At 40.2% G+C, this 25,187-nt stretch overlaps 1 protein-coding gene across 1 annotated transcript in view; it reads right to left on the bottom strand.

Annotated features, from left to right (window-relative positions):
* Positions 1-5,294: 5,294 nt before the first annotated feature.
* Positions 5,295-25,187, bottom strand: part of ttll7 (tubulin tyrosine ligase-like family, member 7) — a 58,296-nt gene continuing 38,403 nt past the window's right edge. Inside the window, exons 15-21 of the mRNA XM_053238108.1 lie at positions 24,152-24,347; positions 22,447-22,785; positions 21,465-21,595; positions 20,227-20,307; positions 12,218-12,378; positions 10,398-10,574; positions 5,295-6,664 (exon numbers count right to left, since the gene is read on the bottom strand). Coding sequence (XP_053094083.1) covers positions 6,556-6,664; positions 10,398-10,574; positions 12,218-12,378; positions 20,227-20,307; positions 21,465-21,595; positions 22,447-22,785; positions 24,152-24,347 — 1,194 coding nt within the window. The 3' untranslated portion in view covers positions 5,295-6,555. The remainder of the gene's footprint in view (positions 6,665-10,397; positions 10,575-12,217; positions 12,379-20,226; positions 20,308-21,464; positions 21,596-22,446; positions 22,786-24,151; positions 24,348-25,187) is intronic.

The following is a 25,187-nucleotide window of genomic DNA, read 5'->3' as shown; positions in this document are numbered from 1 at the left end:
AACCATTTTAACTCATTAAATCCAGCCTTGATGGACTAGCAAATAACCTGACATTAGCCAGGTTAATACAATGTTAACAAGCAAGTGATTTCACTGAGTGTCTTTCATTTTCCAACATTCAAGGCAAGAGTTTGTATACAGTGGGCCTCATTTATCAGTCATTTAGTAAAATTGTGTGTAAATGTTTTCATAGGCCAAACTGAACTAAAAATTCCCATCAGATTCCCACCAGCTAATTTTCTTCGTACTTGCACATGCATGTTGATAATTGGCAATCACCCATAAAGTATTATGAAGTGTGTTCAGGGTGCAGTATTGATGCCCACAAAACTCCAAAAGGCAAAGCTCGCAGAAAGCTGTAAATGATAAAATCATGACCAGAGCACCTCAGACACTGCATGCACTAAATCCAGTAACGCACCTCATCCACTGCAGTCTGTCAGTACAGTACCATAGGCACAAAGTAACTCTTCCTTACTTTTGTCTTTTGTTGTAATTTAATAGCTAGTCTTATTTGTCTTTACGGATTTCTTCTGGATTGCTTGCATTCAATTCATTAACATGAAATGATTTTCATAACGTTTTGCAATTTAAATAAGCTTTTTAAACTTGACAACTTAATCCTTACATAAAATTGCAGTAACTCAGGCCAATTGTATGATTTTGAAGCCTATCAATCAAGGTTCATGTTAGTGAGTCTCCTCATACAAACTCAGAAGCTCTAGTTGGATACAATTTTTTTCCCCCGAACTAACTGCATTTTCATGAATACCACATTTCTTATGTAAATGCTCCTGCAGACAATTTACGAATAAATATGTTCGTATCCAGCTTGATAAATGAGGCCCAATAAAAGGAAAGAAGAGAAACATAGCTTGTGACCTAATATACAGCATACAACAAACAGTTTTTTGTTAAACAAGGTCCTTCACTGGAATCAAAAATTGAATTAAGGTTGAAAATCCTCTCAAGGTATATGCCTGTGCAATATTTTAGTCCCAACCTATCGGATCAAATGAAGGTAGAAAGGGAATAAGAGGTCTGACAGCATGTAGAGTGAATGCGTCCTCCACAGGCAGCTATCCCCAGAATGATTCCTTTAAAATCCTTTTTCCTCTGACTCATCAAATGGTAAAAGATGACAGACAGCTATATTTGTATTACCAGAAAGCTATATTTACCAAACTGATTTCATGCTAGACTACTGCACTGCCCATGTCATCAGAAATTTCTGGATCTCTTGGCCTCACCACAACACTAATATTGCCTACATTAGACCCTGACATTCGGGGTAAGAATGTCTACTTGAGTCATGCAACGCTGCATAAGTAGAGAAGGCTGAGGAGTGTTCAGGCCTATATGAGTGCTCATGCTATGAAAACAGAAGGGTTGATGTTGAACTGACTATATTTGCTAAAACCTGAAAAAGACATGCCAAGCTATGACATGTTTATAATTAAATAAAATTTGGTTGAACACCCAAGATTCTGAGCTGATTTTCACTCATTAGGCTGTGAATACATTAGACAGAAAAAAATTCCTCAACGTGGACCTGCTGGTCAATAGACCTCTGTTCTGCAGTGGAATGAGGTCACAGACCCACCTGTTGAACTAAATCGGCTTCCCCAAGTCCCGACTCTCCGCTTGGCACTCTTGAACCAGAGCCCAAAAAGCTTCAAATCTTCTGACTCTGAGCAGAGCTTAACCTAATTTTTGACTTCCAGTGGAGGCTGGCCAGATTTACTGATTGGCATGAGGTCCAAAAGACAGCTGTAGCAGTGGTAAGTACCAAAGAGTGATCTCATATAAATGGAAAGAATAAATATTCAAAAGTCCCACTGATTGAAGACAACAAGTTTCATTTTTTCCCCCATTAATCTTCAGTAACAGCTTTAACTTGGTCAGGGTCACAGTGGATCCGGAGCCTATCCAGGGAACACTAGAAACAAGGCAGGAAGACACCCTGGATGTGATGTCAGTCCACTGCAGGGCATCATGGCCAAGCATTCACACCTAGGGTCAATTAACATACCAATACACCTACCTGCATGTTTCTGGGAGGTAGGAGGAAACTGGAGAACCCAGAGGAAACCCACATGGGCACAATAAGAACATGCAAAACTCTGCACACACCAGTTTCATTTTAGTATTTTTAATTACATTGGCTCATACTCATTTTGGATGAAGATCAGAGACAAAAAAAAAAAAACATAACAAAAGCCTCATGTAAAGTCTAAAAACTTCCTGCGGGATATCTGTTGAGTTAAAAGGGTAAAAATAAAATCTGATGGAAAACAGGAGTAAACAGTATAAGTATAGAAAAAAATGGTGGGGGTGGGATTTTTGGATTGTTAGGAGCTCTTTACCTCCTATAGGATCCTACTTGAAACCCTGTCTGAAAGGGAAATCCTCTGTTGTAAGAATCGACATATAACCTTTAAGGAGTTCCCTAGTGGGACAACAAAACCTTTTTTTCTAAGAGTGTTTATTTTGATAGGAATGTTAAAGATAATTTTTGGTCCTTTTTGCATATTCAGTGAAATAGGAGAACCATCACAGCCTATTAAAATAAATTATTTTTAGCCAACAGTTTGAAAAAACAATTTGTTAGCCCCTTCTCAGAAATAACAGGCAAAAGTCTGTCTGATTCACAGCTTCAGACCTGAGCTAATTTTGCTAGCACGACCTTTCAATTGTGTGAACGTGTCAAATATGAGGAAAAATATTCACAAAGGGGGAACTGAGGTCTTAGCATAGAGCAAAGGTTTAAACTCTGGTTATATCCTGTTTATTTATACTTTACTCTGACCTTCCGTTGCCCTTCTTAAGATTCTATCCAATGTTTTCTGAAATCCAGAGAACACTCTGACAGCCCTTATTGTGCGCTGTTAGGTGAAAAGAAATAAGCAGGCCAGGCTACTGTGAAAAACCATCAATTCAGAAAATGACTGGATTCAGCATACTGTGGCTTTGAAAACAAGGTGAAAAGCATCTGGACATGATTTCCATTAACGAGTTCAGTACAAAACCAGTTTTCTATATGAGAGAAAAAAAAAACAAAATATCCAAAGACTAAACTACTGAAGATCTTGTTTCCTCACAGCTCTCTTGTTGAGTGACTTGACATGAGACTTTCCAGAGCAAGTAGTGTGCTTTGTTAAATATTAATTACAATCAGAACTATGAAAATAGTTATTTTGCAATTAATTACACTCAGATAAACCTGAAACCAAGAAGCCAAGAAAACAAATGAAGCAGGATTCCAATAACATTCAATAGGTTGGGAGGACTGTTTTTGCCTCTTAAATAATTGAGTACTCCAGCTCACCAGGCCTCTTGAGGTTAACCAATCAGTGTGAGACGGGAACGTCCTCTCACCAAGGCTATTTGTGATCTTTAGATCAATACTTGCACATGGGTCAACATCGGGAAACTGTCCTTAAAGTCTTACGATATCTTGAGAGCATAAAGAATGGGAGACTGGAGGGCAAAGTTAGAGCACTTTGTCAATGGATCAATCCGTTTCCATTTGGTTAAGCGTCCCTCAAGATGATTCTTGAGCCAAAGGTAACCATGCAGAATTACACCCTAGGAAAAACAGCTAGTACTTCTAATTAGCCAAATTCAGTGAAGGTAAGCCTCGAGTGCATTGGCATGCAACATCAAGGTGGGAGAGTGATAGAGTCGGTCTGGTCTCAGTGAGCAGACAGCTGTTTTTTCCCTGAGCTCAGCAGTAGACTAATGGGCAGAGCAGCTCTGTCTCATGTCTCTGAGCCTGGCTGGAGGGGATATATTGATAATCTCCAGGAGGATGTCTCAATCCCCACAAGAACTCCCAGACCAGTCCCCTGGGAATGGTTGGTCTTTCTACTCTGACACTGTTGTACCATTGAGAAGGAGCAGTGGGGCTCCTTCCTGCCTTTTGAAGCACTCCAAGTGGAAGCGAGAAAGAGGAAGAGAGTGATCCCACTCTGCGGATCCGAGCCCCAGCTGCGTCAGAAGTGCTAATTTGGCCCTGAGAAGGAGGTTGTGAATTTGCGATTCTTCCTGGTTCAGGGCACACAGGCAAGCTCAATCTTCAAGCTATCACTTTTATTGAAAGTGCAGTACATGAAGGTAGCTATATCTGTAGATCTATCATCTCAGCACACTCAGGAGATGGTCTTTAGGGCAGTCACTTGAGTTCCATGCTGCCTGTCATCCTGCTTCTGGAACAAATAGCTGAGGGCTTTTTGTAAAATAAACCCAGGACTCAGGGTCCAGTCATGAGCGTGAACATTATAGTATATCGCAGGGCAAATACAGTACTCATGATCTCCTACCATATTCATTCAGAAAGCATCTGCCGAGGCAATGTGGTGTCAACTGATATTTGATAGCGGTTTGAAGTAGCCAATTCATGAAAAACTCATGAAACTCATGCTTGATTATGTTCTGCAGTAACTAGAAGTTTTAAAAACAACATGGATATAAACGTTTAAACATTTTTGAGAGTTGCCTTTAAACAAGGAATAGAAGGCATCTGTTTAAATTAGGCCACTGGATGACTTATTTTGGTGAGTCATGATTAAAGCTCCTTGATTTCTGTCCTTTTAATATGCAGGATTAAAACAAACAGTTTTTTTTTTTTAAGTGCATTCACCCAAGTCCTGATCAGAGTCAGACAGAGTCTGATACCCATGGTATTAACAAGATCTGTAAGTGGGTCACCAACAAGAACCTACATAGAGTCCACACTCCAATGCAGGTGAAACTAGCTCGGTTCCCACTAGCTGACCATGCTGGGTGACAAGGATTTAACACCAGAGGGCAGGGGAATAGTCTTCAAGTTTCTGAGTCAGTAGCTTAGAAAGCACTGCCATTGTTCAAGGAAGAATTTCAAGGTCATGACTCTACAGCACCACACTTGACAGATAGGAGGAGGGAGGGGTGTAGGGGTGGGAAGGTAGAGACAAGAAAAAGATGGCTGGCAGCCTGAAATTGAGTGCGCTACTGTAAATAAGGGATAGGATCACATCTATTCCCCTGGCCTTGAGTCAGGACATGACACCACAATGGTAGCAAGGTTGCTCTTCTGAGTTTCACATTAGACAGGGTGAAATGACACGGAGTGTCAGTTTTGTGCAGGTTGACGAGTGTGTGTGCGCGTGTGTAGCTTATTTAGATATTCTCAAGAGCTCTCATATTACAACAACATTAGAAGGAAGCTCAAACAGCAAAGACAAAACTGTCACTCAATTCAGTGGGCAGAAAGGAGACAGAGACAGCTTAATGATAAATACCGACCAAAAATCTAGAACCACCAGTCTTTTATTGCTGTTAAACTTAAAAATCATTATCTAGAATGAACATGAATGAAATCCAGGCATAGTGAAATAACATTAAGGGATAGGAGAAAAAAATAGCATATAGGTTTCTTAGCATAAAGTTATCGCCATATTCATTAAAAAGGACTGCTGAAGGACATAACCAAAACATCCTGCATTAGCATTTTTTACAGGATACAATCTACCTGAAAATTAGCTACCAGGAGCTTTTTCAAATTGAAATTCTAACACTACTTACTGTCATACGGAGCATTCTAATTACTCACTAACCTCAATTTAGAAGCCATTAACACATTCCTGGTTGTGCTTAGTCTTGGCACGCCACAATCTGCACTGGCACTTGCATACAGGCTGAGAAAATACAGGGCATAGCTGCTAAAACACAAACATGGCAGTTTAGCAAAAATCTACAGTACTTTAAAACTCATTCTCGTACCTTTAGTATATCACAAAAAAACCTAACATACATAAAATTTAGACAAAATGAAAATATGTTTTAAAACCTTAAGTTAGTAGTGCATGTAAATTAAAATATTTAAAATAAAATAAATAGTATAAATAAATTCAAGTATTTCTGATGTGCAGTGATTTACCCTTCATCAGCTGAAAACACACAAGGAATATGTGTAGGCATACACAAGTAAACTATATTGGCTGCAGCACTGCAGAATTTTACTCTCTTCTGAGAGGCATGCTATCAGAAGACCTTCCTTCATTCTGGCTCTTGAGAAAAAGCAGTTTGACAGAACCGTTCTTTACACCTAAATTCTTCTTACTACTACATACTCTGGCAAAATGTAATAAAATCATTTAAGAAAAACAGCACCAGCCATTGGCAAACATTGCAAGCAGCGAAAAAGAAAAACAGCATTGTATGTTATCTTTCTTCACAACGAGCATACACACAAATCCCATTCCATCTAAATTTCACTGAAACATTCACTGTTATTGACAGAATTGTTTTGCAAGTCCTGGACATAAATCCATAATGGTGAATCATATTTTACAGTATAATAAAGGAGATAACTGTACAGCACGGGCACAAGCCGAACTCAAGGGAGGGACTGCCTAATTGTCTGCCTCTGATGCGCCAACGACTACATCTAAAAAAGCGGACTGGCAAAATCCCTTTTCACATGCTTCCAGAGTTAGTGTGTCCCCAAGGGGGGGTTAGCAGAGGGATCTGTGCCCTTTTCCTCCCCAGGAGGCGGCGAGTGTCCAGGGTGGATTAGAAGTGGCCCATGCGGGTGGTGAAAAGACTGCGAGAGGCCACATTCCGGCTCGAGCTGGAGGAAGGCCACTTGATGATGAACTGGGAGGTCACTGGCACCAGATACCTACACACACACAGAAATGGGAAGCAGGGACAGGGGATGGACAGGAGACGTGGAGGCAGGATTAGAGTTGCAAAAGGTCACATGAGGAGATCAGGCCGCGTTAGCAATCTGACAACATAAAGCAAACCCATCCAACTACCACCCCCCCTTAGCTTGATACTGTCCAACCCAACACACTCCAACCTCTCTGTTTTCCCCTGATCCCGTCTTGTAAATGCCGTCTGTTTTTAATGATGAGTGACATTTTGCATCTTCACGCGGGCAGCTGAACAAGCCTCCTGTTAATAGACTGGCGGAGGACATTGTTTAACATCAACGCTGCTTAAAGCTATCTAACAGGAGAAGGATGTCCGAAAGTGAACACTGGCTAAGGTAATTAGGGCCTGAAATGAGACGTGGAGGTGAACCAATTGAGACAGCATATGACCCACACAGCATAGCTGTTCAGATCTCATCACAGGTTGTTAATGAGGATATTTAAATTGTTTATTCATTAAAAGACAGTGAACACTAACACAGTGCTTTGCTCTAACCATATGACCTACACCTGGTTAGTGCAATATGACAGTAAAAAAAGAAAAAACTGTAACAGTAACTGTAAAATAACCCTTGGGCTTGTCACTGTAACACGGTACTTGTGACAGTCTTCCTTGTATAATATCCCCAGGACAAATTAGCCATGCTGCTTCTTCTAAGTATACTAAAAAAGATTTGCTCTGAGGGCTTCTGCTGCATTGCCGCCATACCCAGGAGACTTGTGAAAAGTCAAATTAACTTCATTTAGTTCAAGAAGAATGCCCTTGAAACTGCTCAAGAGTACCGCTAGTGCTTGTCAAGCAGATATTTTAGAATGTAGATTAACTACTATACATCCAACCCGTTCACCAAAGTGCAGTAATAAAAGGGGGAAAAAGACACATTTTTCCATCAAGCTAAATGCTCAAATATTAACATATATATACTCCATAGATAAATGTCAATATTTGAGAATATGAACAGTTGTATCAAACAATGACTATGATTAGACAAATTGTTGAACGTATAGTCATTTAAAATGTATGCCATTTATTTGAGAAATTAGATTTTAGATTTTTATTACAATTTAGGAGCTATTCACACAAAAATCCATGGAATTCCAAAGGGTTCACAAATATTTTCCTAGCCAAAGGTGCCATTCCCAAAAGTCTCTGACAAAGGTGTCTGTTTAAGGATTCATGTAAAGGGGCTCCGTGACTCAGAGTCCAATCAGGCTGCCGGCAATATTTAATTGGACCACTATAATGCTTCCACCAGGTCCTTGGCTTTTGATCACTGAGTAGTTCTTAGGAAAACCTGCCAGCGGAAAGCCCCCTGAGAGCCAGCAGCTGTCTAACTGTATTTTTTTTTTTTTTTTTTTTTTTTTTTTTGAGAATGTGCGGGTCTTCCTAATTATACACAATGACTTGGAGATCTGCACGTATCTCCAGTCAGTTTGCATGTTTAAATTATATGTTCAATAGTTCTGCCACACTGTGCTGCAGAAAAATTTTGAGGGGGGAAAATAAATAAATAAATAAATAAATAAATTAGACTTGATATGATGTGATATGACTTTATATCATATTTAATACATATATACATATATATGTATATATGTGTGTGTGTGTGTGTGTGTGTATATATATATACACACACAACATATGATATATATCATATCATATACTACTTTGCTTATTAACAAAGTAGAAAAAGTTCAACATATGTTTAAAATGTATTTTTTTGGCCTTCATTTTGGGGAAAAAAAATTTTAAACCACAAAACGCCACTTCATTTTAAACAAGCATCTTCTATTCTAAGATCAATCTCACTAGGAATGACTGGAATGATGTTTTGCAGCCTGCATCCTTTTAGAAATGCATCTTAGACAGTTGCTTGAGAGTCAGTCTCTGCCACCCTGATGGCTCTGGACCCCGTGTCTCTCCACTGGCCAAGACTGGCAAGTGGAGGCAGATGTAGGACAGGCGGTGTATGGGTGCAGGTAGGGGGGCAACGCACATGCCAGAGAGGAGGATGAGTGGCTGTTGAAAGGAGGGGGGGGGGTCACCAGCAATATGGTGCCATGCCCCTACTCAGACATCATTTTCCTAACGAGGCAAAGCATATGCCGGCTAAGTGAAAAGTCTAATCTGTCATCCCCCTGCTCCGTTCTGCCACTGAGCCGTCAATGAGGCATGTCCTGGGAAAGATATGGAAGTGCGCGTCATGCACCATGCAGTGAAACTGTTGCGATTCGCTGTGACGAATGAGCGGGTGCTTGTTGCCATGGTAAGTGGAGAGGATGGAGGAATGGCTGGCTTGCTTTCTTAGAAAACTTTTTTTTTTTTTATTTTAGTCAGCACCCCCTCCAAGATGCCATGTTCAGAGACAAGCGAGCAAAAGTGGCAAACAGGTGCATGAGGGTGGGTGGTTACAGTCTGGACAGATTTAAGATATGGAGGGAGGGATTGATCCAAAATCAAGAGTAGAAAGACCTGCGTCAAGGAGTGAGAGGGTAGAAGAGGAAGGGGTCGAGCCACGAGACGAGACTGGTCCGGCAGCCGAGGGCGAGCTTCACCAGAGTCCGCAAGTCAAGAGCAGAAAGACAGGGTCAGAGTTTTAATGTAGGAGGAGAAAAATGGAGGAGGCCATGCCCATACAAAGCTTTAATCTGTTTAGGAGTTCTAAGGAGGGATATGAATTTGTCAAGTCTGTAATAATTTTCAGTGAATACTAGCCAGAGCATAATCCAAATGTTGGAACAAACGAAGTGTTAGCTGAAAATTTAAAACTCTAATCCTGGGCCAGGGTCCAGCAAAATTTCACAGCTCTAACACACCTAATAAACCTGGTAGTTAAGTGCTGAGGTGAATTAGGTGTCTTTGAGCAAGGATATCACCGAACCAGAAATGGACTTGGACACCCCTGGATTAAAAAAAAAAGTAGCAGGTTTGATTGACTTAAATATATGTACATCTTTGATAAACACAAGTGTTTCATAGTATCGTGTGTTAACATACATACTTTTTGCATGCTTTATGCACACTTAATTTTTATAAATGGGCAACAAATATAGTATGGGCAGGACCTTGGTATAGACTCGAGTCAAGTACAGTGTACCAAAAATACAGGCTGGAAGTCAGAGTGTTTAAAATGTACATGTACCTATATCATGAAAACATTGAAAATGTTTTTTAAAAATCCAGACTTCATTTGGATTACACCTTAAATCTGTATTTACTGTAATTACACAGCTGTTTGTGAAATGCTGAGCTCACATGAAATTAATTGTCTCATTCAATTAGAATGAAACCAATTAAATGACAGCCTTTAAATTAAATTATAGCCTAACTACTAAGCAACAACAATGTGCCATATATTACAACCAAATGCCTGTTGGAATATATAGCCTCAAAATCTATGGTATTATCTGCAGCTATAGATCACAGGAAGCAGGCTGTGCACAAGCTCTTAAGATTATTTCGCTCTGGCTCATCTCTTTTATAATTGAATTAGCTGCGCCTCAGGGGGCCTACTAAGTTAAGTGATAATCTGAGGGTCATTCTTTCCTGTTCACAGCTTCCCCTGTGCAGCTGAAAAGTCAGATATGCCCCTTTCCAGCCATCTCCCCCTGAACTTTGCTACACAGGGGACCGAGGTTGAACAGATGGAAAAAAGAAGTGTGGCGGAAAGAGAAAGTCTGAGGGGAGGGGTTTACCTGGGGTCATCCCACTCCGGGCTCAGGCCGGTCAGCGACCCACGTGACTCCACTACGAACTTGTAAACCACGAGCAGGCAGTCACGACACAGCTGCACCAAGCGCTGGCAGCACTGCAACTCTTGCGGCGTCACCACCTCGCTGCTTTTGCTGAAGATGCTCTCCCACGATGACCTGCTGTAGGTCCAAGCATATACAAGCAAAAAAAGATCTTAATACAAAAATTTTCAGAAAGAATTCAGTAAACACCCCAGGACTTCTGTCTCACCAGACACTTTGATGAATGAGTGTCAAAAAAATTCAAAGGGCCTGGTCCTCAGCGTGGGCTGAATGAAAGGGAAAATATTGAGCTAAAATAATGTCTTTTTCTTTTCAAAGTCATTGGACGGCAGCGGTGATTGTGTTTGATTGTGGAGATGAAGAAATATAATGGCTGGGGATCTAAGAGTACATTACAGGCGAGGAGGCCTTCACAATGCTCCCATGCTGGGCTTTCCCCTGAGCACTAGCTGCCCACAGACCTCCTTCATGCACCGGGCCCTGATTAAATGGCAGCAGCATGGGGTGCTTAGCACCATCACTAATCCCCTAGCGCCATGCACACTCTCATTAAGTTAAAATAAACCTGGGTGGTTACATATCTCTGTATCTGTCAATTATACGTACAAGTGGGCTGTTGAAAATCCTTGTAGACCCACTACACGACCCACGCAAGAAATGAATAGAAGGATACGTGTGGGATTTTACGTATTTCCTTGTTGTCCTTACGGTCAAGAAACTTAAAAATTACTGTGTTGGCGGCAGTCACAATAAATGCTGGTAAAAACAAATACACAATAGAATTTCTCAAACATGTACACCAACTGGGACATCCAAACTTGTTGACAGGTAGAACTGACAAGTGAAAAACCTTTTACCATTGTTGTTTAGAGTTTTATTTTTTCAAATGCTGTTCATAATAGACATACACTCACCGGCCACTTTATTAGCAACACTTGTACACCTGTTCACTTATGCAATTATCCAATCCAGCAGTGCAATACATAAAATCATGCAGACACAGATCTTCAGGTTCACTAAAACTAGACAGTTGAAGAGTGAAAAATAGTGCCTGGTCTTTTTCTAATCTGTAGCCTAAGATTCCTGACTGACAGGAGTGGACCCTGATATGGTCATGTGCTGTTGTAGTCCATCTCCAAAATTTGTAAAGATTGGTTACTTGAGTTACTACTGCCTTCCTGTCAGCTTGAAACAGTCTGGCCATTCTCCTCTGACCTCTCAATGAAGCGTTGCCATCCACAGAACTTTCACTTGTTTTTTTGCACCATTCTGTGTAAACTCTAGAGACTGTTGTGCGTGAAAACCCCAGGAAATTAGCAGTGAAATACTCAAACCAACAAGTCTAGCACCAACAAACATGCCACAGTCAAAGTGACTGAGATCACATTTTCTCCACACTCATGTTTGATGTTAAAATCAACTGAAGCTCTTAACCTGTATTTGCATGATTTTATGGTTTGTGCTACTGTGACTTGATTATCTGACTGGATAATTTAATGAATGTACAGATGTACATGTTTTCCTATTAAAGTGGCCAATAAGTGTATGTATCCTTTTGTAACTCCATGAATAAGTCCATAATTCTTTGTTAAATTAACCTAGATAATTCATCAACAAATTAAATCACTTCATTTCATTCATTAACTTTCCTGACCATTACAGGAATTGTGTTATAAATAATATAAGTGTACAATCATCTGACACTGTTTCTTGTTTATGAATCAATTTGCTCAGTATCTGTATCATGAAGAGCTCCTTACCCAGAGCTGCAGAAACAGTTCCACAGGCCTTGACCATGGCTCCAGAGCAGTCGACTGAAGACACGGTTAAAAAGGCGGTAGAGACGTAAAGTGTCGATGTCGGGCTCCCTCCAGATCCTCTGCAGCAATGAACGAACGTTGGTGCGGACAATGTCCAGGACCTTTACGTGTGAAGCACATGAATGAGAACAAAAGAATAGCACTACATAATCAAAACAAGTGTATACAATTAAAAGAATGAGTATATTTTTCACTTTCTATAGTCACAATCATAAAGACTCAAGAATGCAGGTCTAATCAATCGATGAGGTCTGTAGTGAGGGGCAGAGAAGGGGAAAAGATGGAAAGACAGGTGCAGAGACTGAATAGAGTGATTGGAGTGCAAGGCTGAAAGATAAATACTAGAAAGTCATTCTGTCTAAACTGGGGCTAAACAGGTTGAAGAACCCTAACAGTCCCACAGGTTGATTGGCAATTTTCTGTCATGTGACACTCAGATTCAGTGATCTTCTGTGAGAAATTCTCTGCACAGTGATCCTGTAAGTAATCAGACCTTGATTATATTACTCATGTCAATCTCACAGTATAGATTTCACAGAGTAGGTACAATTCTAAGAAAAAGGCTCTGAACACTGTGAAAAGATCATGAAAACCTCCTAAATTTATCCCAATTTTATATATTCTTAGGGCTATATTGAAAACTGGCAAATTAAGTTCAAAATATAAGGCAGTCGATACCTGGAGAAAATTATTTATATTCAGATCATATGCTTATCTCATTTTTCTAGCTAGTACTGCCAGGGTACTGTAATTTACAGCATGCAGTTCATGCTTCCATAGTTTTCACTACCTTTAAAACAAGGGCCTGTTAGATAAAGAAAACATGCTATCAAGTGCAAAAGACAAATAATAGAAAATGTAGTTCAGACTAATACCAGAATGTACAATTGAGAACACAACATTGAGAAACATCTTATAACCTAATATACTTCAAATAGATTGAGACTGATTCTCATGAGTAGTTCTGTTTCCATCTTTGCAAATGTGTCTCAATTTAGCAATCTGGGTTCCATCCACATTAACTGGCTGCCAGCCTATAAATTAACACTTGATACCAGAGTTATATAAAGCACAAATGAAGAAAGCCTTTTTTTTTTTTTTTTTACAGAATGAACTAGAGGGGTACTGAGAGTGCCAGAAAGCACAGGGCTTAGTGAGAGGTTAAAAAAAATGCTCTGGTTGCTGTATATAGGTGCAGAGGATTTCTGAAAAATTCATATGATTATTTATGTCACAATTTATTTATGTTGTGTTTATATATTTAGATGCTGCCCTCAGTTGCCCAAAACTTGAATTTCAGAGTGAAATATTGTGGTTAGAACAAATTGTCAATAACTGTCAAAATGTCAGTAGCAATGCTGAGTTGTGCATAACTGGGATGTTTGGGTCAAACAGTTCTGAGGTCTGAATACAGATGTGCAAAATGTTGGTATTACCTCCTCACTACAAATGCATGATACCTCTCTGAATACAGTCAAACAGAATTATAGAGCCATATTTTCATAGTTTAACAAAAGGTTTTAACAGTGGTTATTGATGGAAACACCTCATATTTAATACCAATTCTGTAGGTGTTGATTAGTCCTGTATAACATTTAGAAGCTATTTTGTTGCATTCGTGTATATTTTTTTTGTCCTGGCTAAATGAACTGCCTGAGATCACAGGAAATATGTGATAAACACTTCACCCACACATCACCCAAACTCTTTTAGTTTTAGCTGTATACTGATGCCCTGGAATTTCCTGGTACAACTTATAATTTGTTTGTTTACATAAAGTCTTGGCATTGGCAGTAGCACGCAGTGTCTTTTTTTTTTTTCCACAAACACAACAATTGTTTCATTTGTCAGAAATCATTATTCCAGCAGTACTATATAACATCCAGGTAATCTTTAGATAAGCAGTAATGCTTTTGTGAGAGAAGTGGTTTGGTGCGTGCTACCCTCCATTGAGCACCACTCTTGTTAATTGTTTTTCTTGTGACTGACTTGTGAATATAGATGTTATCAGAATAAACGTCTGGCATGCCATTGCAACTTAAACATTACCAGGCATTCTTTTCTATCATGTTCCAGTCTTCTGTTGAGGATATCTGGAATATCTGTTTCTTTACCACATTCCTGTTCTGTTGTGAAGAGCAGGTAAAGAACTCTGTTAGCAGGTCAATCAAATCACAGTTAACTGACCAGAAAGCCAGTGACTCCAGTTAGTCTCTTACAAGAGATCTTTATCTTTCACCTTGAAGTACAGGAAAAATGGTTTTCATTGTGAAAGACATTAATTGTTTAAAACATTTGCCATAAATTCTAGGTTTTACTGCAAAAAGAAATAAAACGTCTGTGTTGCTTGTTTAAATAAGCCTTTCTACTATTTTTTCTGAAATCTAGATAATTCTACCAACTTTTTTTTCACAATGTACTAACTAACAAGCTAAAACCCAACATACAGCAGGATACCTGCTGAGCAATTTCTGCACTCAACGCCAGCACGTTTAGCTAATCTGCTTGGCTAATGGCAAAGTCATCTTTGATTTTCTCAGTCTTAAACTCACTGTCATACACTGTAATATAAGTCACTGTAATATAAGCTTCTCTCTCTCTCTCTCTCTCTTTCTATATATATATACACACACACACACACACAACAACAAGTGGATGATCGCAGAATTCTTTCCTTAGTGAAGAAAAATCGCTTCACAATAACAAGCGAAGTGAAGAACACTCTGGAGGACGTAGGTATATCATTGTCAAAGTCTAATATCAATAGACGCCTTCATGAATGTAAATACAGATGTTTTACCTCAAACGAGATGCAGATGCAAACCACTGATAACATTCAAGAACAGAAAGGCCAGATTAGACTTTGCTAGAAATTAAAAAAAAAAAAAAAAAACCTGCCCAGTTCTGGAATAAGATGCTTTAGACAGATGAAACCAAGATCCTTATACCAGAAAGTTGGGAAGAAAAGAGTATGGAGAAAGAAAGAAAGAAAGGGCTCACGATCCAAAGTATACCACATCATCTGTCAAACATGTGGAGGAAGTGTTATGGCATGGGCATGTATGGCTGCCAATGGAACTGGCTCACTGGGGTTAATGATGATGTGACTGCTGATAGAAGTAGCAGGATGTACTTATAATTCACTTTTTTAATTTACTTATAAAATACAACATATAATTATGTTAGTTACTTTTGAGCCTGTGAAAATGGAGGGACTATGTAAAGGGCAAAATTGTGATAACTAGATGACTAGTTATCTAGTTATCAGAGCATCTCCAAAACGGCAGGTCTTGTGGGGTGTTCCCAGTATGCAGTGGTCAGTACCTACCAAAAGTGGTCAGAGGAAAGACAACCGGTGAACTGGCGACAAGGGACATGGGCGCCCAACGCTCACTGATGCGTGTGGGGAACAAAAGCTAGCCCATCTGGTCTGATCCCACAGAAGAGCTACTGTAGCACAAATTGCTGAAAAAGTTAATGCTGGTTATGATAGAAAGGTGTCAGAACACACAGTGCATTGCAGCTTGCTGTGTATGGGGCTGCGTAGCTGCAGACCTGTCAGAGTGCCCATGCTGACCCCTGTCTACTGATGAAAGCGCCTATAAGGGGCATGTGAGCATCAGAACTGGACCATGGAGCAATGGAAGAAAGTGGTCTGATGAATCACATTTTCTTTTACATCATGTGGACGGCCAGGTGTGTGTGCGTATCATACCTGGGGAAGAGATGGCACCAGGATGCACTATGGGAAGAAGGAAAGCCAGCGTGATGCTCTGAGCAATGTTCTGCTGGGAAACCTTGGGTCCTGGCATTCATGTGGATGTTATTTTGACACGTACCACCTACCTAAACATTGTTGCAGACCATATTACACCCCTTCATGGCAACGGTATTCCCTAATGGCAGTGGCCTCTTTTCAGCAGGATAATGTGCCCTGCCAAAATGCAGAAATTGTTCAGGAATGGTTTGAGGAACATGACAAAGGGTTCAAGGTGTTGGCCTCCACATTCCCCAGAGCTCATTCCGATCGAGCATCTGTGGAACGTGCTGGACAAACAAGTCCAGTCCATGGAGGCTCCACCTCGCAATTTAAAGGATCTTAAGGACTTAAAGGATCTGCTGCTGACATGTACAATTGTGGTGAGCAGAAAAGCATCTCAGAATGCACAACATATCGAACCATGAGGTGGATGCGCTACAACAGCAGAAGACCACATCAGGTTCCACTTCTGTCAGCCAAGAACAGAAAGCTGAGGCTGCAGTGGGCACAGGCTCACCAAAACTGGACAGATGCAGACTGGAAAAACGTAGCCTGGTCTGATGAATCTTGATTTCTGCTGAGGCACACAGATCATAGGGTCAGAATTTGGCACCAACAGCATGAATCCATGAAACAGAAGGTTTTAAAATTTTGAAATATTTAAAAAGTTAATGCTCACTTAATAATGAATAATTGAATAATTGAATAATTAATATTCAAGATTCTGCAGTATTTCTAGGTCCATATTTAAATGTAAGCAAATTTGTAATATTTCAAAGATTCTACTTTTCTCTCAAGTTGTTGTCAATAATAAAATCTGTAATGAACACTGTTGTATTAAATTAGAAATAAATGCAAAATTGAAGCACTTTCAATTGTGGTCTATATTGAAATGTATATAACTCTGTGTGTGTGTGGTGTGTGTGTGTATATATATATATATATATATATATATATATATATATATATATATATATATATATATATATATACACACACACACACACACACACACACACACATATATATATATATATATATATATATATATATATACATACATACATACACGCACACACACACATATACACAGGGTAAGGCTAGTACATACTGTAATAGATCCTTAGTCACAAAGCTCCATGAATGACAAAAGGACACTGTGTGTCGAATCAAGCTCTAATCCAAATAATTAGCAAGCATGTAATGAATGTAATGTACATTGTTGTATTAAATTAGAAATAAATGCAAAATAGAAGCACTTTCAATTGTGGTCTATATTGAAATGTATGTAACTGCATGATAACTGCATGATAACACGATAACTGCATGAATGTGCAGGTGTACAGGTGTTCCTAATAAAGTGGATGGTGAGTGTATACACACACACACACACACACACACACAGGGTAAAACTAGTACATAACAGGTCCTTAGTCACAAAGCTCCATGAATGACAAATGGGCATTGTGTGTTAAATCAAGCCCTAATCCAATAATTAGCCAGCTCATTTCAATCTGCAATCCACAGAGAAGCTAACAGTATGGTAGTCCTGCGATAAGACTGAGGAAACTGATGCTTATCAAGGAACTGCTGGTTCATTATTTGGTGCAGGGTGTTGCAGCAAGGTAAATGAAGTGGTTATACATTCGGACACAGCAGAAGCATAGTGTATGTATAGCCTATCTGGCAGCCAGTTGTGAAGTCAGGACGTACTGCAACGATCTGATAGCGAGAAAGGTGAGAGCAGCTGTTACTTAGCAACCCAGCGGGGCAGGACTCTCACAGTAATTCACACCATTATTCTGAACATAACACAAGAGAACACAAATAAATGTCTCTAACAAACTTTAGGTTATTTTGTATGAACAACATAAATGTGATTTCACACATTCCTGAGTTTTCAAGAGTTATCAAAGCAACATGACAGAAGATTAGGGCACAATACTGTTACTACCACTACCAATAATAATAATAATAATAATAATAGTTGTTGTTGTTGTTATACCTTATATTATCAGCATGCTCCTTAAACTAATTCCTTTATTCCCAAAAGACAGAGTGAAACAGAGCTGATTATATCATTCCAAGAAAAGCTGTCCTCACTCTGCCATACTCGGTTGACAAAGCCCTAAAATGCACGCTCCTTGGAACTGTCTAAAAACTCAGTTATTTTGGTTATTTTGGAAAGACAAATCCACATGACAAGTCCATATATCAGCAGTCTTACATTACAATGGAGAAATGTAAGAACTTTCTGACATTTCTCCACACTGAGAAAGACTAAGACTGCTGATATAACAATTCTTAATCAATTAGCAATATTTCTCAAAAATTGTTACCTCATCAGAAAATAGTGCACAATGTGAGTTTCCGTCCACTCAAACATCTGAGAGAAAAAATCTAATTAAGCATATTCTGGAGAGCTTACTGTAGAGAAATGGGAACAATGTCAAAAGTGATTCCAGACAGGTGTGTTAACTTTCCCTAAGCAAGTGCCTACATTTCTTAGTTCATACATTACTTTGGAGAATCCAAGAACAGGAAACTTTCAACTCTTTTACTCTGCTCATTAATTAGTAACAAGTATTGATCATGGATTAGTCTGAACCTATTTAAAGTTACAATTACAATATTTGCAGACATGAATTACAAGCAGATAAATTACAAAGGTTATTAGCAAAAACAAAAACAAAAAAAAAAGAATAATGAGCAGCCTAAAAGTCTCTACAGGACAAATAAATAAAACCTTACATCAATAATACTAATGACCCTGAAAACAGTTGTATCCAAATCTATCATATTTGTTATATTTAGTGATTAAAGCTGCTGTAAGCAATTTTAGCACTTCTCCCTAGCAGACTTAACCACCTAAGGAGTTAGCCTCCAACAAAATTTCTCTTTCGAACCCCTTTCTCCTGCACAAGCACACAGCAAGTTACGCACCTGATTTCAGACGTGGAATGAAACGTGAAATGTGTGTATTGCCTACACACTGCGAGAATTTGAAGAATTAGCTTGTTGTTCAGTTGCTTGGTTGGGTCAAATGTTGGCATCCTTTATGCTCCATTCAAGCAAAACATATTCACGACTAAATGCAGCTAGATTTGTTTATAGCGACATTGCTACATAGATTATAAAGACAGTAATGTGTGGCGGTCTGGGAAAACCCTTCAGATGTCCCTGCAGCAGAATTTTATAAAACAGTCAAAAATAATAATAAATCAGTTTATTTTGTAATCAGATATTGACTGTCAAATTGTCCAGGATGCTCCTGCAACGTTACATCGTCTAAACAGATGACAGCAGACAAAGTTGCACAAATGGTTAAAAGACCTAAAAAATGTTAATAAACAGAAATGTACCCCACTGACTGGAACTGACTGCATTAATCAGTGATTATTTTCATAACCCATGTTAGCGTGAATGGAGATCAGTCGAGTGAAGAGATGATGATGATGATGATGAGGCTCTAAATGCCACGTGTGACTTTTATCTGAAGTGATTATACAGAGACTGATGTGGATGATGTTGATAACCAAAGTGGTAACTCATTTAGACTTCTGTAAAATTCGCCAGGGATGCCGTTTTTCCGTAAGTAGATTTGGTTACAAATGTAGTGGAATGGAATGGAAACCAATAAATTCATTTTTGGGGTAACTAGATTTTAAAACGCTATAACTTTACTTGTGATTGAGATGTGTGCAAATAAGACACCAGTGTTAGTTCAGGAAAGCCTAGTTTTCAGAATTACATACAGTAGAAAATGTCAAGAATGCACAAAAGCTAGTGTAGCAGTTTTCCAGCCCTTCCCCTCGCTCAGGTGGAATTTTCAGATGACTGTCAGCTCTGCTTCCATATCAAGTCCATAAAGTTTCCAGTTCATGTTGTGCACATGTATGCACAAAATAATGAACAGACAGACCATGCCATGTGATTGATTAATACAACCAAAACATGGAAATTTTTAGTTCCAGGAAAGTCGCCAACAATTTTTTTCCTATTTTAATGACATCTTTCAGAACGTAAAGACACTTCAGCTAAACCGATCTTAAAAAGCGCTTACAGTGCTTTAGCTTATTTATCAAACTAATTATCTAAATTAAAATTACTATGTTTTACTATGAACAACTTCATTTTAAAGTTGTATATAAATGTGTCATATACTGTAAGTGGATTTATAATACTTTACCTTTCTTTGTTTGGTGGCATCTAACTTCACAAGCCAATAAGAAGCCACTTTTGGTTTATGATATTTCCAGTTGTTTAAAATCTGTGGGTGACAAAAAAAAAAAAAAAAAAAAAAAAAAAAGCATTGCATTCATTTTGTGACAAAAGACAACATTTCTGTCCCATTAAGTATGCATTTCCCATTAAGTTGCCCATATTCAGTGCATTTTTATTTCCCTCAGGCATTTCCTAAGTACGGCCCTGCTAAGTTGTTTTTACATTATTTGAACTGTTTTTTACTACTGTGAAATAAAATCAATGCCTCTCTGCAACACATGCATAAACAAAGACAAATCTTGACACAAACAGACCACGCAGCATTCTTTTTCCTCTTTCTTTCTGCAGTGAGACGCTGCACACTTTATTGTTTCCTTTATTCATTTTTAACTAGTTCATAGATCAATCTTAATGTGTGACTACACTGAGATTATTATCAATTTTGAATGGGCAAATCTTTCTCTGTATACTTGTTCTCTCATCAGCACGCCTTGTCCCTGCATTACTGAGCTAATAGTCTATTTATGTTCTCTAGTGGACTTGCAAGTCAAGACAAATCTCTGGCTTGTTCCTCCACGAAGGAAACGAACCGTGGACTTGGTTACAATGAAGGATGATGGCAGAGCACTCAGGCATTGATATGGTCATAAACGTTAAATTCATCTTCTTGGATAAATCATTAATAATTCATTTAGGCTTACATCTGCTCCATACTAATAAGAACGCCATAAAATACACTGATGCACACAGATATCTAAATTACAGAGTTCCACTTTCTAATGTACAGCAGATTTTAGAGTTTTTGTAAATGCAATTCATGGACTCATATTAGTCACCAGGAACTCTTTCTGAATTATTACTGAAAGGGTTTTTTTTTTTATTGCATTACATGAGAGACACAGCTAGCACAAAACTTGCAAACATTTGTTAAATTTTTCCCTTTCAAAGTGCAAGTGAAAAAATGTTATGATATTGGAAAGGGTCTCAAACAGGTGCTGCTGCCCAGCTGCGTTTTCCATGGCGACAGCTAATAGCTCTCATTAACCATACAGGTGGACGGCTAATGACACTATGTACAAAATGAGACAGAGTGAAAGAGAGACAGAGAGAGAAGAGAGAGAGTGAGAGTGAGAGCCAGTGCTACAGGCAGCGCTCTCCACAAATGAGCTGGGGGAATGAGAGGAGAGCGGCATACTAACTCACCTCGTCCAGCACGGCCTCCGCTTCCTCCTCACTCTTCCCTGGGAATCGGATGCGCAACTCCCCCAGCGCGGCCAGCGTCTGCCTCGTCAGCTCCGCCTCCTGCTCCTTGCTCCTTGCGTTCAGCAGGGACTCTCCCTGCGGCGCACACACACACACACAAACACACACACAACGCAATGAAGATGAATTAGCGCACGCTGCCTTTTTTCCTTCCGTCATCAGCTTTTCCTTTCCTCACCGCTCTCCGCAGGCCTGGAGAGCGAGGCGAGGCGAGCATGCCACAATTAGAGTGGCACAGCCGCAAGCTATTGCTTGGCGGCTCCAGCCTAGATCCCAGAGGTACCTGCTGTGCCAGATGAGCCCAGGTGACTGGAGGTTGGCTCAGCATGTCAGAACTGTCAGATTGTGAGACGGAGTGTAAAAGTGCCAGTGCTGCTCTGACTGTGGGACATCTTAACACTCGTTACAAAGAGTGCTTAAAGAGAGGAGCACCGCTGAATGGAGGGAGTTTAGGGGCTAGTCAGATTAACATAAAGAAAAGAGAAAGTATGAGCTGGGGCACATGTTAGACGGAGCAAATGAGGTGTGTGTTAAGGGATATACATGTGTTACAATAAGTTGTGGAGAAGATGGAACCATAGAGCATATTCTGACGTGTTTATGAACACATTTATGCGTGTGCACCCCATCACACAGAAATTCATGCTGTAAGGCAACCGGCTTCAGTGTGCACAAGAGCCATTACATACTAGTGGCTCTAATTCAAAAAAGAGAAACTTTACCTGCTTCATGTATTAATAACAGCAGGGAAATAAATTCATCATACCATATACACGTATGTAATTTAGGTTTAGCTTTGCAGGATAAAAAAAACTGTGAATGTAGTCTGGTTTAGGAAAGCCGAATTACTTGTATGTTTGTGTGTGTGTGTGTGTGTGTGTGTGTGTGTGTGTGTGTGTGGGTGTGTGAGTGTGTTTTACACTTGCCGTGGTGGAGTGGATAGTGCCCAGGCTGCTGCTGTGGGGCATTCTGTGGGCAGAGCTGTTACGGCTGAGAGAGTGTGAGCGCAGAGCTGTGTGGGGTCGAACCAATGATGCTGGTGGAGCCAAAGCTCCTGCATGGGCTGATGCCACACCAGTGCTTCCCATCTGTAGCAAACTTTTGTTCGAGGTGCCTCTAGTGTCACTGCTGGGTGACTGTCCACTCAAAGAAGAGATGGAGCGCGGGCATGAGACAGAGCGGCGGATGAGTCCTGACAACGCTGGTGAGGATACTGAGCCCAATTTCTCTGGTTTGGGAGAAGGCTTCCAGTGCACACGGCCTGAAAGAGAGAATAAAATAAAGCTTTTTAACATTTGATTTATTGTTGTTGGTTTTTTTTTTAACCATTGAGGGATAGAAGATGCCAGAATTAAGTGTCTGAACTAAAAAAAACTTAGCTCAGAGAGAAATTACTAGACTCTTAGATGCACACAAAAGCCCTGACAGGCCATGTATTGAGGCACAAATGAAGTCAGAACTCCCCCTCCCTGACAACAAACACAGAATAACTGTGGCTTCTATTAATCACAAAGGCATGTGCTGGTCTTAGTGGCCTGGCGCCGCAGTTTTCGGATTAGAGCCGCAGCAGCCTTTGCCCACACGCGCACCGAAGTGTTGAACGACCTCCAGCTTGTCCACGGGCCAGCCGGCCTCGGTGTTCTGCCTGCGAGTCTTGAGGGAAGGAAGTTGCCAAGTCGTGCGCATTATAAGGGCTTAGCTTAGGCCACCCCCAGATGGGGCGTCAAAGTCACTCCAGCCTCAGCGACTCACTCACCCCTCAAACTTCAGCCAAATCACGGCTTTGTCCTTCATTCCGAAGCTAATGGAAAAACTGGAGGGTTTGACCGCTTGCTCAAGCAAAAAAGAATCTTTAAACAATCCGCTCTGGCCCTGTGACACTTCAATACATGCTGGCATAGTGTGATAGCAAGAGCTGGGGCATGGAAGGAGAAAGGCAGGTGAAAAAAAAAACTATAGTTATAAAAGAACTATATGTTTGTGGACCCCAAGGAAGTCTGAAACCTTTCCATTTGGAGAGAAGAGGGTTTGTTTGTTTGTTCTTTCCAAGGTAAACCAAAAGCCCTTCTGTGAGGATCTCCCTGAATTGAGCCTCACCCAAGCTGAGATCCTAGCATCCTTACAGACTAGTGGACTGAAACACATCAAAAAAAGCTCATTAAAGCCACTGCGTATGGGAGCCGAGAGAGCTCTCAAGCTATCACCCACTACTGCCAGCAAGTCAAATTAAGAGCCTCTGGACTGCACCATCAGATCCTTGTGACCCTAATTAAAAAAGATGGATTTTGCCTGTTTCATGTATTAATTAGGTAAACAAATGCATTAAACTAGATTTACATCTGTAATTTGGGGTTAGCGCTGCAGCTGACACCACTAGATTGCATAATTGTGTCTAGAGTTGGTCTGGCTGGAAACAGGCTTCAGGGTGTGTACGTCTGTCTGTGACAATGGCAAAAGTTTGTTTAAGTAATTAAGAAGCCTTCATGGTTGTATGAAGAGCATCAAGGGAATGATTTCCTATCGAGGGCTGTGATATAAAAGAAGGGGAATGAGTGCAGCATAGTGGAGACTCTCCTAACTGGCCCCGGATGAGTACTAATAAAGAATCATTTCCTTCACAGACTTACTGGAACGCTCAGAGGCTTTCTGTCTGCTCTCCCCAACCTCAATGGAGACCTTCTTCTCCTGGAGGTCATTGGTGCTCTCCTCCTCTTCATCAGTGTTTGAGCCTGACGTTCTGCTACTGTTGCAGCTGCCTGAGCTGTCTTCATAATCCCTGTGCCTCCTGGGCATCTGGGCGCTCTCGGGCATGGAGGACAAGGCCTGTAGAGACAGATAGACATGTCCAAGCCAATGATGTCCAGTGACATTGGGGGAGAAAAGACAATGTTAGACAGAGTCAGCGCCTTGGCGGATATAGCCTTCATCCTGACTCCAATTAGCATTTGTCATCAGCAGTAGCTAAGGTGACATGAGTAGAGAGAGTAGGTGGAGAAAGTGATGGGAAAAAGAGGGGGAGTAGGATTGTGACACGGCCCTTGGTGTGCACCTTGATGACAAGTACAGTGTAGACCCGCCTGTGATTAATGTCACAGCTGAGATGCGTTAATTCAGTGTAAGTAACTCTGCCCGGATACCACCTTTCACCACTAAGCATTCGGGAATATTAATTTATCATTTCCTTTCAAGAAAGAAAGATTGGGGAGCAGAGTTAATTGAAGTGAATGCCTGTCCTGCGCTCAGGAAGGAGCACGCTGTTAGCATTAATAAAGCATTCACATCAGTTATTCAACAGCTAATTTAGCTCGGCTTTCTTTTGCAAAATTAACACTTAGGAAGCTATTGCGAGCACAGGTTTAAACAAATCAATTAGAGAAAGAGGGAGACGGAGACTGAAGAGACGGAGACGAACTCAAACATCTATCTCCGTTTGATTGTGCTGCTCTCCATGGCATATTTAAGTGGGAATGCTTAAAACTGAATCCCGCAGTATTTCAACTGCTTCATTTCTGCCCTGATTTTTCCAGATGGCCCATAATGCACCCCTGGGAGTCTGTCTATCCATCAGATCATTGAGCGCTGTGGGCTCATGGGTTGTCAAGGAAGAAAAGCACACTCAGAAGTGACAGGCGCAAATTAATTTCAACTGATGCCAATTGTGTA

The sequence above is a fragment of the Pangasianodon hypophthalmus genome, chromosome 11 (genome assembly GCF_027358585.1).
Source record: "Pangasianodon hypophthalmus isolate fPanHyp1 chromosome 11, fPanHyp1.pri, whole genome shotgun sequence".
NCBI classification, from domain to species: Eukaryota; Metazoa; Chordata; class Actinopteri; order Siluriformes; family Pangasiidae; genus Pangasianodon; species Pangasianodon hypophthalmus.
The sequence above is the reverse complement of the archived record's forward strand: the minus strand, read 5'-3'. Positions and strand labels throughout refer to the sequence as shown.